At 40.6% G+C, this 15,514-nt stretch overlaps 2 protein-coding genes across 5 annotated transcripts in view; both read left to right on the top strand.

Annotated features, from left to right (window-relative positions):
- The window catches only part of hrob (homologous recombination factor with OB-fold), a 24,369-nt gene extending 8,855 nt beyond the window's left edge, over positions 1-15,514 (top strand). Inside the window, exons 9-12 of one of the 2 annotated variants that reach the window (XR_006398416.1) lie at positions 20-212; positions 3,234-3,410; positions 5,872-5,877; positions 15,505-15,514. Coding sequence is in view for 1 of the 2 variants with exons in the window: in XM_044330845.1 (XP_044186780.1) it covers positions 20-212; positions 3,234-3,289 (249 nt within the window). In the remaining variant the exon portion in view is untranslated. Of the gene's footprint in view, positions 1-19; positions 213-3,233; positions 3,828-5,871; positions 5,878-15,504 lie in introns of those variants that run through there. The other variant, XM_044330845.1, reaches the window with a different exon arrangement.
- Positions 10,139-15,514, top strand: part of asic2 (acid-sensing (proton-gated) ion channel 2) — a 409,078-nt gene continuing 403,702 nt past the window's right edge. For 2 of the 3 annotated variants that reach the window (XM_044330848.1, XM_044330846.1), the window contains exons 1-3: positions 10,144-10,180; positions 12,765-13,082; positions 13,857-14,478. In XM_044330848.1, the coding sequence (XP_044186783.1) occupies positions 13,903-14,478 (576 nt within the window). In that variant the 5' untranslated portion in view covers positions 10,144-10,180; positions 12,765-13,082; positions 13,857-13,902. Of the gene's footprint in view, positions 10,181-12,764; positions 13,083-13,856; positions 14,479-15,514 lie in introns of all 3 variants that reach the window. The other variant, XM_044330847.1, reaches the window with a different exon arrangement.

Below are 15,514 nucleotides of genomic sequence, written 5' to 3'. Positions count from 1 at the left end.
AAAAAAAATTTTTATCCAGGAGTCACCCGCTCGGTCTCCAGCCGTCATCCGGGAGCCGATTTCTCAAATGCAGCTGATGTTTGACGACGACGACGACGACGACGAGGAAGGACAAGAAGAAGGGACAGACCTTCGAGCCCCAACAGACGCTAGAGTCGACTCCAGCGGAGGCCCCCGAGAGCCGGCACCTCAGGACTTGGGCTGGGATGCAGGTGGGGCCCCTTTCATTTGTAATAACACTGCTGGTTGAGAGAGTCACATCCTAATTTCACCGAGTGTCAAACTCAATAAAAATACTTCTTTGTTAAATAGAAGTACAACGGTGCCCGATACTGTTCTGAGATATTAATTGGACTCCCCTCCGTCCCCAAACACCTAACGAACTGCTGCAAAACATAAGCTATGTGACAAAGAGGCGTCTGATTGCATTGTTCTGGATTCTTTGATTAAGCTATTCTTTTTTTTTTTCCATTATCTAGTCCATAAAATTAGATGCACATTATAATTCACAACAAGTTGGCAGAGTCTGAAGTCAAACGAACATCCACCTCAAAAATATTCATTTAATATATCTCAACAACTATTGGCTGTAATGACATTTTCATGGCTGCCGAAGGATGAATCCTAATGACTTTGATCCCCTCAGATATCCTCTAGTTCAAACAAGTAGGTTGAAATTTCTACCTGTATAACACATGATGACAAGATACATCTGAAACTAATACTGTCATAACATGCAACCTTGATAATGAGCCAGAAATGAGCATCTTAGACTAATGAGAGTCAACCCAATAACTGTATTTAACGTGGCTTTGTTGTGCCATGACGATACTCCACAGAGACTGTTTACCAGCACATCCAGGATCTGGAAGCTGGAATCTCCCCAAAGGTGCCAAAAATAATACTGGGTGACTTTAATGGTTGCTCATCAGCATTGACGCTGCCACACTATCAGCAATATGTCAAATGTTATACCAGAGGATCAAAAACTAATGATTTATGCAACGGCAATTTTAAGGCTCACTAAAAGACATCCAGAAAACAACTGATAGCTGCATCCGACCGTGACAATGCTTTAACAACCATCTAACAGACAGAAATCACAAACTGAAAAACCCAAATCAAGATCTAAGTGAAAGTGTGAGATGAGCACAGCGAGACTGGGACTGTTCGAACGCCCAGATTGTAAAGAATATAGATGAATCATACAGAATATATTAGACAAATATACATAGGCGGTCACATCCTATATTAACTTGTGTGTAGATAATGTAATCCCCCAACAAACAAACAAACAAAAACACATGCAAATACTAAACCTTGGGTTACTGCTGATATAAGAAAGCTTCTTATCCAAGAACAGGCATTTAAATTGAACGACAGACGCACAGGAAAACTAACTCAGAGAGAAATATAGATGCAAATAAACCAAGCAAAGAGGGACTACAAAGCTTAAAGTGGAGCAGCTACTCGAGGACGACGACGACGACGACAAGGGAGGCGTTGGAATAAAGACAACGGTCGGCTTGAACTCACAGCGGACCGACTCTGCACCAACAGAGTTTGCCAATGACTTAATTGCTTTTACACGTCATGAGACTGATAGACCATCCCAGCTCGAGCCACAAGGGGGAACCGGGAAGAGGACGGCACACCACTACATGTAACATCAAAGGAAGTGTGTTGCGCACCCTCTCCCTGATAAACACGAGGAAATCCACCGGTTCTGATGGGACGGATGAGAAATATGCTACAGGAAGTGTTGTTAGCAGTTAAACCTTTTTAGTCACTAATCTCTTTCAAGCATCACTGGACTCTTAAATAATTCTGAGGTTATTGAAAAAGACAAATACCTCTGAATGAAATGATTTTAGACCAGTAGCTTTAACAAATTGTTTTATCTCACTTAAAGTCTGAAACCAGTGGATGCTTTAAAATATGCATGTAGAGCAAAGAAGGGTGTGATGTGATTACAGACACCTGGAAACCCCCATCATCTTATGTGCACATACTGTTTGCTGATGTCTCATCTGCCTTTAATACCGTCCAGGCAGATATATTGACAGTGAAGCTGGGTGTAAATCAGACCCTCATAGGATGGATATATAACTTCCTCACTGAGAGGTAACAGTACGTCCATGGAGGACAGTCATCCGTCATCATCGCTCAGACCGAGGTACCGCAAGGTTGCGTCCTCTCACTCTCTCTCTCTCTCGCTCTTCAAATTGTAAACCAATGACTGTGTTATTCATCAGGATAATTGGACAACGATAAAATCTGCAGATAATACGGCTCCGATGGGGCCTTTTTAACCGACGATGAGACCATTTTATAGAGCTGAGATGAACTATTTCTACCTCCTGGTGTTCAGATGACCCATTGATTTTTTTTAAACACAAAGAAAACGAAAGAAATGAACATCGATTTCAAAAGAAACTCGTCTCTGTCCTCCGTAATTACGAACAACATAACCATTGAAAAGGTACAGCAGTATAGGTGCCTGGGCGCTGTTGTTGATAGCAAATCGACTAGGAATGCTAACACCAAAGCGAGGTCTGCAAAGGTTCAACAACATCTCTACTTTTTAAGGAAACTTTAGAAGTTTTATATATGCTGACACTGTTTTTTCAAAGACCTTCATTCAGAGTATATCGACCTTTTTATATTCAGTGTTGTGAGGGAAGCATTGTCTGTTTTTTTAAAAAAGAACAAACTAGACAGGGTTGTGAACTGGGTGACAAGATAACTGGGGGGAAAAAAAGACAGACCAGTACAGCATGAATTGAGCTCACATGATCATAGCAGACCCACTAAATCCTTTATGGGCTTCAGCTGCTTAACAAGCTTTGATCACATCGTCTCAACTCGATGTCTTTTATCGATTTTCCCAAAATGATGCTTTTTTTACGACGCTTTTATGTTTTATATCATGTGCTGTCATGTATGGTTGTTGATTTTATTTCGTGCTGTTTGTGTAAAGCGTATTCCCCTCGGGAGGGCAATAAAGGTTTCATTCACTCAAATTAAATTAAGGGACGAGTGGTTTCAGCGCTACTCTTCAGAAAGCGCCGTCGTCATCTGAACATCTGTAGATTTCTCTTTTTTTTTTCAGTTGATGGTGATTCACCAAGTTGATCAATTGATCTCTTCACAAAACAACACTAAACTGTCTTATCTCAGCTGCTCATGGCTGATTAATTAGCTAATGTGTGTCTGTGTGTTTTTTTTTACAGACGATGACCTGGATGAACTCCTGGGAGAGTTACCTGAGGACACCTACAGCCTCTGATGTGAACTTTTACATCAGCAAACCCTTCCGTACAGACCACTGCCTTCACTGACCTCCGTTATTTCATGACTGACAAACGATTAACTCCTTATTATCTTTTGTTTTCCTTATGTCATCCTCTGTGTATATGTTGTAAAAACTGTTTTCTTTTGAGTCAAAAATGTTCGATATCCAGTTTAAAAAAAAAAAAAAAAAAAACTACATCTTGACGTCATCTGTTGTTACTGTGTGATTGATGCGTTATAAGACGAAGCCGTTCAAAGCCAACACATGCTCATTAATCAATTACAAAGCTCCAAAAATCAGCCCTGTTTGATTACATGTCTTATATTCTAGTGAAAGCTGTAATTAGCCTGAGATTGTGTGTGTGTGTGTGTGTGTGTGTGTGTGTGTGTGTATTAAGGATGCAGTCCCCTCACTTTTTCTTTCATTCTTATCCATTGTTGCACTTCGCTTCAGTGACCTTGAAATGGAAGACTAATCTAAACAGCATTGATTTGCTAATTATGTAAAATGAAATCGAGATGAGGCTCCTTTGTCTGCTGCTTTTTTTTTTTTTTTTTCTCCCTGTTGGTTCTTGTCCTTGTCCTGCATTTTCAGTCCCGTCTGTTTTCTCCTTAGCCTCACAGTGGAAGTGGATAAACTGTGACCCGGTTTGTTTACCAATGCGTTTAGAGGTGCATCGGAGGTTTTCAGGCAGGCAGGGAGGGAGGTAGTCACTGAGTCTCTTGTGTTTTTTTTTTTTTGCCTGACCAAAAGTGTCTACCCAGCCCTGGCTAGTCTGCATCAGGGTGGAGTCGCACTGTGACTAACAGGCTCTTATGGAGGCTTTCCCAATAGGATCTGAATCCCGGATCCACTCTCCTTCTCCACCACCACCACCACCACCACCACCCTGCCTCACTGTAACAGATTCAGGTTAATCCGCAGCCTCTTTGTCATTTTGTGTACGATGCAGCTGCTCAAATTGCCTGGTTTATGTTCAAAAGAGAGAGCGAGAGAGAGAGAGAGAGAGAGAGGATGGGGAAGATGAAATGGGTTTGTAGTTGTCCCCAAATGCTTCTCGCCCTCCTGCTCTTAGTTGTTTGGATGATAAAGGTATAATTTACTGTACAGTTTTAAGTATTTACACAGTGACACATTTTTCCTGTTGTTTGGCTTTTGTGCTCCAGCACTTTGAATCTGAAATTAAGCAGCAAGTATGATACAAAAGTGGTGATTTCCAGCTTAATGTGAGGGTGTTTTCATCCATATAATCCTGTCATTGTCTCACTGCTTCAAACATTGGGTGTAATGTGCATAAAAAAAGGGCTTCGATTCACACGCTGTTCAGCCAGTATGGATCTTAAAGGGTCACACGAATCCAAGAAAAAACTTTTTTCTCTCTCAGCCCGAGTGGTATTTAGCCAGACAGATAGTTGTTGTTTTTTCTTGTGCAGATTTTAAGATATTTGTCTCTGATTCTGCCACCTTGCCAACACAGTGAAAGTGAACAATTTAATAGAAATGTCTTTAAGAAAAAATGTGTCATGATTGCTGTGAATAATCCACAGACCTCACTCTGAACAGTGTTCAGTGAAGCTAGTTTTTTACAAAAGATGAATGAAAACAGAGCAACGGGGACACTGTTTCTGGCGAGAGATGTTGCTATTGAATTTTTAAAAATATTTTAAGCAGCACAAACCTCGTTTTTTTTTTGTTTTTTTTTTGTATTTCCGTGGTGGCAGAAATCTGAGACAGATATGTGAAATCCTGGGGAAAATGAAACCAAAACTATCTGCATGGCTGGATCCCATTACAAGCTAGAAAGAAAATATGAGGTTCTTTTTGTTGTTGCTGTTTTTGGTGCACAAACAAAATGTATAAATGTGTCATTGTGCTACTATTTCAAAATTGAGATGGAAGTTAGTGTTCATATATACTGTTTCATTTCAAAGCCAATGTACTGAGCCAGACCAGCAAAACATAGAGGTCACTACATCAGTGGTTCTGGCCTTTTTTTTTTTGGTTTGTTATGCCTTAAAACAACTCCTGTATAGAGATTTACATGTTTTCACAAGAAGTTCACAAGAAAAATGCAAAGATTACATGAAATCCTTTAAAATTAACCCTGATTTTATGTAGCAGAAGTATGTTTTCCTGTTTCCCCGTCATGCTTTAATATCGTGCGACCCTTTTGATTTGTGTTGCAACCACTCTGGGGGTCCTGACCCACAGGTTGGGAACCACTGCACTAATTGACTAAAGAGATAATATAAGTAGTGCTTTTTTTTCTTGTGAAATACTGGAAACTTTCCCCTCCTCAGGCCTCTAAAAACCCTTCAAATTAAACAATTAGAGAAGAATAATCTCCTCTTTAAATAATCTGCTCACTCATCCATATTCAGACTATTACCTGACCATTAAACACACCAGTAAAGGTTGGGTACCACTGCAGTACCACGTCTACACAGTACAAGTTACAGTAGTCTTAATACCAGCAGGGGGTAGCATTCAACACCATCCTTGGCTGTTCAGGTCCTAGTGGACATCATTAGTCAAGTTTATGAGCTCATGAGAGCATACAGACATCAAGCACCCAGTTAAGAGTCCTGATGATAAAACTCTAATTGCAGGGGAACTTAATTTGACCAGATTGAGGCTCTTTGAAACTGTCCATCTTTGTGTGTGTGTGTGTGTAGAGGGGGTTGCTCCCTCTCTTATCAGCACATCTACCAATTAAGACCTTCACAAAAGGGGAGGGGGGGGGGGGGGGGGGCGGGCTCCAGCTAGTCTGCAGCTATTGCTCACACGCTGGAATAATTTGCCCTTCAACTTCAATCGCCTCTCGCTAGAGGTAATAATCAACTGTGCCCAGTCGCGCCAAACTCTGGTACTTACACATCCTAATTATCTCCTGGTAAGAGCTTATTATTTTTCATAATCCATTAAGATAGTCAGAAAGTGTAATTACTCTCGCAGTCTTGTCATGCATCTACTTTAAGAAGTGTCTGCTGACCCAAAAAAATAAAAAAATAATAAAAAAAAAAATATATATATATATATATATATCCCTAAAAGATTTAAAAAAAAGATTCTTATCTGTGGTTAACTGGAGTCCCAGAAGGGAAGAAAACTTTCTCATCTCTGATGTAAAGTACTGTTAACTCTCTGAGATTTGGGTAGAGAGGCCTCAAATATCCAAAAGCTTGTCTTTTTTTAACAAGTTGAGCCTCTGGAGAGTGCTTAATGACTCAGAATAGATGAAAAAAATAGCAATATAACTTTATGGTAAAAGACTCAAACGTGCGCTTGACAGAAAGATAAAACACAACGACTGACACTAGTGAAAAAGGAACTTTTCACTGACTTTAGTTATTTGTAAGTTATTTAAATCGATAATACACAAATAACAGGTGTAGTGTAAAAAAAAAAAAAGTTCTTGAATTTAAAAAAAAAATAAAGAAATGTGTCCACCAAGGATTCAAAGTTTAACTGTACAAGTTCACAAAAACAAAATTAGAAGTGACATTTGTTGAGAGAGTGTCACCTCAAGGTCTATTAAGTAGCTTTTCTGGAGCTTTCAGTCATATCACATGATCTCCATCAACTGGTGGAGTTTGTTTAATTGTCACAGATGTTCAAATTTGTATGCTTTCTGAGCACTTCTCATCCATATTGGCTTAATACTGGAGTTTCAAAGTTAATTTTTGACCTGGAAAACAGCAGTTGATGAAACAATCTGGCCTCAAGGTCCATTTAGTAGCTTTTCTGGAGCTTTCGATTGTATCACCTGATCATCATCGGCAGATAGAGTTTAAGTTTTAATAGTCATGGGAATGTAGATGTTAAAGTTTTTATTTTCTCCTGCAACTTCTCATCCATCTCACATGGAGTCCTCAAGTTCATCTCACATCAAGGTCCATTTAGTAGCTGTTCTGGAGCTTTCGATTGTATCACCTGATCATCATCAGCAGATAGTCATGGGAATGTAGATGTTAAAGTTTTTATTTTCTTCTGCAACTTCACATCCATCTCACGTGGAGTCCTCAAGTTCATCTCACGTCAAGGTCCGTTTAGTAGCTGTTCTGGAGTTTTTGATAACATCACATAGCAATAATTTATGTTAATGATATTCAGTATATTGCTGCCAACTTGGGAGTGTTCACACATTATTTCAAAATGACTACCCCCCCACACACACACTGATAGACTTGAAATCATCCAGTTTAAACAGCCAAAATTAAATACTTTTGTTGTGTCTTGTATTTGTAGTGTCTTTGAACAGGTGAAGCAAGTTACAAGCAAACGTTGTATATAGCTCCTTGTGAATTAGTCAAATCAATTGTGTTAGTGTTAATAGCCTATTGGACTTTTTAAATTTAACTGCCAATGAGGCTCTGCAGGCTTTTTGCCAGTGATCCGCTGACACTTCAGTATTTCTTTTCCCCAAGCGGGAGATATAGCTTTCAGAAACTCCCCAAGTGTCCGACTCAGAATTACAACTAGGAGGCTAATTAACGTTTTGTCTGACTTAGCTGCTTTTCAATTATGGTTTCAAGGATTTGACGTGAACGCAGCGTCTGTCTCCGAGGTCAAGAATGAACTTTAACTTTTAGGCGAACGTGGACGAGAAGTCCTGTGTAAAAGTGCTTGAAGAATCACTTAAAATTTCATCATGACAACTGAGGAAACTCCATCTACGTGATATGATTGAAAGCTCCAGAAAAAGTACTAAATGAACTTTGAAGCGAGGCCATTTTCACAGCTGCTGTTCAAAGGTCAAGAATAAACCTTAAAAAGAAACATGATGAAAACAGTGAAAAATCTTAGACTGAAGTATTGCATTGGAGCTGTTTCTGTAATGCATTCGATACTGTACATATACATATATTTACATAGAGTGCGCTAGAGATGGATGACACATTAAAGGAAAAATCTGAATAAATGAGCGAGGAAACATAAATGCAGTTGCTTCTATACAGGGTACAAGGGGTCACTGAAGGATTTGATGAATATGAAAATGATGTGACTCATACTGTAAGCTGTGGCCTTCACATTCACCAGATCGCAACACAACTGAACATCTATGGGAAGTTTTTTTTTTTCCCAGCATGTTTAACAAAGTGTTCCAGTCTTCAAAATACCAAAAAAAGGGGATATGTTTTGTAAGAATGATGTTCATCCCTCCGGTAGAGTTTAAAGACTTGGAGAATCTGTGACAAGGAGCACTAAAGATGTTCTGGTGAACTTACTAAGAAGTGTCTTTAAGCACTCTTCTGTTTTTGCAGTGGCACCTCTAAACTGTATAAACAATTATCAGCTGTCAATGTTAATCCAAGTCAGGAAGGGAAAAATGCCTTTACCCAGCGACAGAAAGGATGAACTCAGACTCTGTTGAATATTCCAGATTGTTGCACTAAGCTTTTTAGCATTAATACCTTGCAAATTAAAAAGAGAAGAATATGGTAAGGCTAACAAGGCCCCCGCCTTTATTAATCCTGTGGAAGTAAAGTTGGCTGGATGGATGAAGGCAGATAAGATTGCTAAAGCATAAAGCCTTATTTTCAACCCCGGAGACTGTTTAATCCCCGTAAAACTACGCTCATTACCTCAGTGGAAAAAGGGGGTGATTTGCTTAATTAAGTTGTTAAGAAACCAGCAAACCGTGCAGCTGTCTGAGACCACAGCAAATTTCATTTGGGAGAAAGAGTGTGTGATCGACTGGCAGTGTGTATTTGACAGAGTGATAGAAATAAAATACTTTACCTCCCAACTTCAGCCATTCTTTACTTTTAATTAGGAATTCTGTGTTGTCGCACATTGCTGAAGTTGGTCTGCAAGTGCAATGTGATGGACTGAATCCCCAATATGCACAGAACACAACCTCTTATATTACATATAAGAATACAACAAGGGTAAAGTCTGCCTGATGTGAATGCAAACTACAATCACTAAATTCGATTTCAGTATTGTTAGTACTGGATTGCCATTCCAGATTTTATTGGGAAAGGTCATGTAAATGTGACTCATATGTCTGGTCGGTTACAGAGCTTTTAACTGCCACAGATCACATTGACACACATTGTGGCTCTCATTTAACAATAATATGGGTTTTTGGGTTGTTTTTTTTTTTACATTACACTAGAGAGTGTTGCATTGATGACATTATACTTATTTGGAAGATTTGGAAATACAAAACCTATTCAGTGGAAGCAATAAATAAATAAATTCAATGATATTACATGTGTTTCACACTATAAATACATTCTTTCAAATTCTTACTCCTATGGTAAAATTACATATTGTATCTTTACTCATTGTGTATCACAATTTATGTAATTTTGTTTTGTCAGATTTATTTATTTATTCATCTTATTTCCTATTTTCATACTTTTCTTGCATTCAATGACATCAATAAGGCTGCATATCATTTAATGCATTTTTTGACTGGTTTTACTTTAGCAGCTTAATTGGTAGGTTAGAGCTGTGTTGGATACAAGCACATATACTGTCACTTATCTGTTGTTTAACGGTCCTTTAATAGTTATTTCCAACATTAGTATTCAAACAGGAAAGATTAATTAATTTGAAGGATAATGCTGAGATGGAGTAAAGAAACTGATAAGCTCCCGGCGATGCCAGCCTGCTTCAAAAAAACATGAAGTTCAAGATGGAGCTACAAAGAAGGACCAGTGTGTAGGATTTATTGGCATCTACCTCCCCTTCCTCTCCAATCCTGTGGGAGAACCTACGGCGGCCGCGAAACTGGCGAAAAACGCGAAAGGCCCTCGCTAGAGCCAGTGTTTGGTTTGTCCGTTCTGGGCTACTGTAGAAACATGGCGGTGCAAGATGGCGGGCTCCGTGGAAGAGGACCCACTCCCTATGTAGACGTAAATGGCTCATTCTAAGGTAACAAAAACACAACAATTCTTATTTTCAGGTGATTATACACTAATTAAAACATACTTATGGATATTATATTCAATTTCTGCCAAGTCTGTTCCGCTACATGCCACTAAATTTTACACGCTGGTCCTTTATTATTATTTTTGGACGGCTGTGAAGCGAATAAACTTTTATCTTTATAATACACAGTTATCGCTGCATTTGTAAATTTCTCGACAAACAAGTATTTACATAAGTATTTATGTGCTAGAGCTAAAGATAGCTGTCTGAAAGTTAGCATACAGTTGAGGTGAACACAGTAACGTAGCAGGGGCTCAGGTGGAAGAAGTCTTAATTGCTGATATTATTTACGTTACTGTTCATTCAGTTGTTGCTATTAAATAATATTTCATCCCCATGTTACTATTAGGCTTTATCCTATTTACATGTTTGAAGTGGAGGCAGTTGTGTAACAGTGAGGAGCTTTATCCCGGCAATATTAAGGCATATTTTTATGACTGTTAATGTGGGGTTAGTTTTAATCACTTAATTTATGGTATAGGTGACTGTAATTATACACTCACCCTCCTCATGTAAATGTACAAGCTTCGTAAAAGCAGAATTTATGGCAGAGCTGTTGTATTGGATTGCATTAGATCTCACAGGTGTTCTTAATAAAGTGCATGGCAAAATATTAGGAACACTTTTCAATATAATGCAGTACAGCACCACCACCACCCACTATGACCTCAATAATAAACATAAAGTAGAATTATTACCTCTCTGACAACGTCAACAAAACCTGAAAATGTATAAGTTTAGTGAAACTGCTCCTAATATTTTGCCTCCCTTGTGAATGTTACAAGAAGGTTGTTACATTGTCTTGTAAAAATACCTTACAAGAGTAATATGTGGATGAAATGTTATTAAATAGCAATTGTCAACTATAAAAAAAAGTCCAAATTCTCAGATTCCAGCTTCTCAAATGTGAGTATCATCTGATTTCTTTAGTCCTCTACGACAGTAAACTGAATATCTTTGGCTTGTGGACGTTTGTCTGACATTTACACAGACCAAACAACTTCATCATCATCTTCTTCATCGATTAATCGAGAAAATAATCAACAGATTCGTCAATAATGCAAATAATTGTTAGTTGCAGCCCTAGAGTTGAACTTGTTGACATAATTGATGGTTGGAAAAAGCTTCCCTGTAGCACCAGTCGACAGAAATATAATAGTACTGGTGAATAAAATATGAATTAATACATGAAGATCAATCAAAAATTGTTCAAAGACCTAGCTCAGTATACTTCATCATAGTTCTACAAAAAAAGTTTTGTGAGCTTCATTTTTTAAATATTACTAATTATAATATATTATTGTAATTACTCATACTAATAAATAGTGAATATATTTGTGTTGTTTAATTTCCAGTGAACTTTAGAGCCCTCTTTGTTATCTGTTAGTTAGTGTTAAGTTCTGTAAAATGTCTTTCTCACAGCTATTTAATATTGAATATTCTATTGGCTATTGTATATTTGCTGATATGTTTTGTTTTTTTTTTAGCTCCCAGACATTAATATTGGTATCAACCTCAAACATCCAGTATTGTTTGGTTTTGTTTCTTTCATAATCCAGTTCAACAAGCTTTCAACTTTTCTCTCAGCTGGAATTAATGAAATGAATAAGACTGATTTATCATCACATATCATTTTGACAACCTGCCTCCTTCTAGTCAATCCAAATACACACAGAAGCTGTTTTATATTCCTCTTTCTACCTTTTAACACTCTCACACCCTTTCTTTTATTTTCTCTCACCACCTCCCTCCTCCTGTCTCCTTGTATCTCTTCACATACCGGCTGTTTTCTCTCTCTCTCTCTCTCTCTCTCTCTCTCTCTCTCTGACCGCCTCTTGATTGAAAAACACTCTGCTACTCTCAAGTATAAAATGTCATAAATAACATATACAAGCTCATAATTTCAGTGTTTCGTTATGTATGACAGACACGCTCTGTTTTTACTTATTATTCCCCTTTCGGTCTGCGTCTCTCTCCTGTGCACATGTGTGAAGTTATGCGTCTGAATTACTTTCCTCCGTGTGACATCGCCGTGCAGCCCGTGTGACCGCACTTCCTTGCTCGCTCTTTTTTTAGTTTTCCCCATCTTATTTTTGTCCTCATCCCTACTCCTCCGTCTCCACTTCTGCTTCACTTCCCGTGACATACAACCCCCCCACCCCCCAAAAGCCCCCACCCCGCCTCCGACAAACCAACCAACCACCACTGTTTTCCTCTCTACTATCTGTCTCTCCCGACAGCATCCCGTTTTGCATCCATCCATCACTCTTGTTTGTGGTGACGAGATGTGGAAATATGAAAGGCTGAGAGACAAATGAGAGCAAAGGTAGTGGTGTTGGAGGAAGAGGAGGAGGAGGAGGAGGAGGAGGAGGGAGCAAACATATTCAATAAGAGACTTTGCTGAGGAGAGAGAGCAAGCGAGGAGAGTGTCATCTTCCCTCCTCTCTCCCCCCTCCTTCCTTCTCTCTCTCTCTCTCTCTCTCTCTCCCTCTCTCTCTCTCTCCCTCTCTCTCTCTCTCTGTGCCAGCATGTGTGTTGGTGTGTGCGCCTCCTGTCTCTCCCGGCTCCGCTGTTGTTCGCCGCCGCCACAGATGAGCTGGGAAGAGGAGGGAAAGCGGATGTATCTGGCCAGAGGAAAACGGGAGGAGTTTGGATCGGCAAGCAAGACTAACCAGCGGCTTTGATCATCAACGGCTCTCCCTCTTCCTCTCTCTCTCTCTCTTTCACTGTCTCTCTCTCTCTCTCTCACACACACACACACACACGCACTAACACACACGTGCGCTCTCAGACTCACACACACTCGCGCCGGCTGGATGTCTTCTCGCTAGGCTGAACAAGAGAGGTGCTTAGGCTTGTCATTAGTTGGGGGGGGGGGGGGGCAGGAGATCCTGAGAAGCCTGGATGTGTGTGTGTGTGTGTGTGAATCTGCGTGCGCACTCATGCACGAGAGAGTTATCGCGTGTGTGTTTTTGAATGGATATGAGTCGGGACGTTAAATACACAGAGGCAGCTTTGATTGGCTTGCAGCTTAAGTGACTCTCACCTTTCGCTCCGGGTATCACAGAGGACTTACCTCTGGGATTTTTGTCAATGAAATCGAGCAGTCACAGGGGGTGACAGGGGATGGGAGGGAGTGGGGTCGTGGCAGGAGGAGGAAGAGGAGGAGGAGGAGGGGGGGGGGGGGGGCTAGTTTTGGATTTGGGTAGAGTGTGTGTGGTGTGTGCGGGGGTGTAGTAGCAGCCACAGGCGGGTTGGCAGCCACAGTAACTCTCAGCTCAAGGGAGTGATTGAGAGTGGAGGTGGAGACGAGAGGGATGCCCCGAGGGAGCATCTTTCTCCTCTTTCTCTCTGGAGTAGTTATTTGGGCTGTGGAGCTCTTTTCCATCTCATGTGTACTTCCTCTTTGTCAGTTGCTGTTTGGCTTTAAATTTGTTGTTTTCTCATGTTTTCCTATCAGTGTTCGCTGCATGTCTCTGTTTCATTTCTTCCACTTTTTTTTTTTGTCTTTATCTTTTGTTCTTTTGTGCCTCCTTTCTTCTCTCTTTCTTTATCCGTCTGTATGATTATGGGATTTGAATCCAAGGTATTTAGTGATGTTTCCTGTCCGTCTGCGCAGGTGTGAGTGCAGCAGGGGGCTCCCTGGCTGAGGAGCTGGAGGGCTGATGATGGATCTAAAGGAGAGCTGTGGCAGTCAAGGGAGCCAGGAGAGCTCCAGCCTGCGCCCAACCTCCTGGCAGGCCTTCGCTCACACCAGCACGCTGCACGGCCTGCGCTTCGTCTTCCCTTACGGTCAGCCCAGCGCACGCCGCTTGCTCTGGGCCGCGGCTCTGCTCGCCTGCCTGGGACTGTTGGCCCTGGAGAGCGCAGAGCGCCTGGCCTATTTCCTCTCCTACCCTCATGTGACCAGCTTGGATGCCGTGGTGTCGAGCAGCTTAGTCTTCCCAGCAGTAACCATTTGTAACCTAAACGCTTACCGCTTCAGCCGCCTCACGCGTAACGACCTGTACCACGCCGGAGAGCTGCTGGCCCTGCTGGATGTGCATCTGACAATCCCCCAGCCGCACTTGGCCGAACCCGACGTGCTGGCTTTCCTGCAGGAAAAAGCCAACTTCACCGCCTACAGGCCCAAGGCGTTCAGCATGAAGGAGTTCATCGAAAGAGTCGGGCACGACCTGAAAGAGATGATGCTCTACTGCCGCTACCAAGGCCAAGAGTGCAGCCACAGCGACTTCAAAACCGTGAGTCCTCTCATGTCTGCTTTTAAATGTCAGCTGTGGTCTGGGATCAGTTAGGGTCAGAGCTTCTCTGCAGCCTCCCAGCTCACAGAGGACTCTGAGGTGTTTTTGGTTGCGTGTCCTGACTCTTGCAAGTTTTCCAGAGATGATTTTCTTTTTCTTTTTTTTTTTCTGCCAGTAAAATGACTTGATGTATGCTGATAGCTGCTCTTTTCCTCCCACGCTGCTATGCTGGGAGTCTCCTGCTGTGTTTTCTCCTTGGGACTTTTGTGTTTGGCTGCACAGGTTGGCTCACAAGCTTTATTCTGCAAATATATTCTCTGCTGTTGCCTTGTTGTTGTCTTCAGCCTTCACATAATAGCATTGTGCTTACTGGCACATACAGTACTGCAACAGGTCTATACAGCATTTTAGTCACTGAAGGAAAGTAATTGGTTAGTCTTGGGTCATAGTGAATAGCAAATTCACTGAAATCCCGTCTTTTTTTTTACAATTATTTTCTTTTTTTTTTACAACAAATCAGAACATTCAAAGGACATTTTTGTACCTGCTGAACTGTCAGAGCAGGAAACAAACAGCTAAAATGTATGTATTATAATGATTGTTGCTGGTGTCAATTGTCTCCCTGGAATTTAGCTACTATTGAGCGTAACAGCATGCTGTCTTGTTGTTGTGTGTCAATACTGTGCTTGTAAAACCTGAGGACATAGATTAAAGCTAGCTGGTGCTATGTTAGTGAAATGCAGTGACTCATGTCAAACCAAAAAACACTGAAACTTTATTTTACTTCAGAGAGAAGTCAAATTTTTGTGTCCAAAACACAATATTCTAAACACCCGCTTAATAATAATAATAATAAAAATAAAAAACTTTGTGTATATAGCACTTTTTTTAACAATGTTGCAGAGTGCCTCACGAGAAGATAAGACACAATAAGACAATAATAATAAAATATAAATGCAAAAAATGAAATTCACGCAGATATGAGAGTTTGGGGGCCCCGGACTGCAAAAGCCTGATCGTCCTCAGTCACGCTCTG

Source organism: Thunnus albacares, chromosome 17 (genome assembly GCF_914725855.1).
Source record: "Thunnus albacares chromosome 17, fThuAlb1.1, whole genome shotgun sequence".
NCBI lineage: Eukaryota > Metazoa > Chordata > Actinopteri > Scombriformes > Scombridae > Thunnus > Thunnus albacares.
This window is presented reverse-complemented; position numbering and strand designations above follow the sequence as displayed.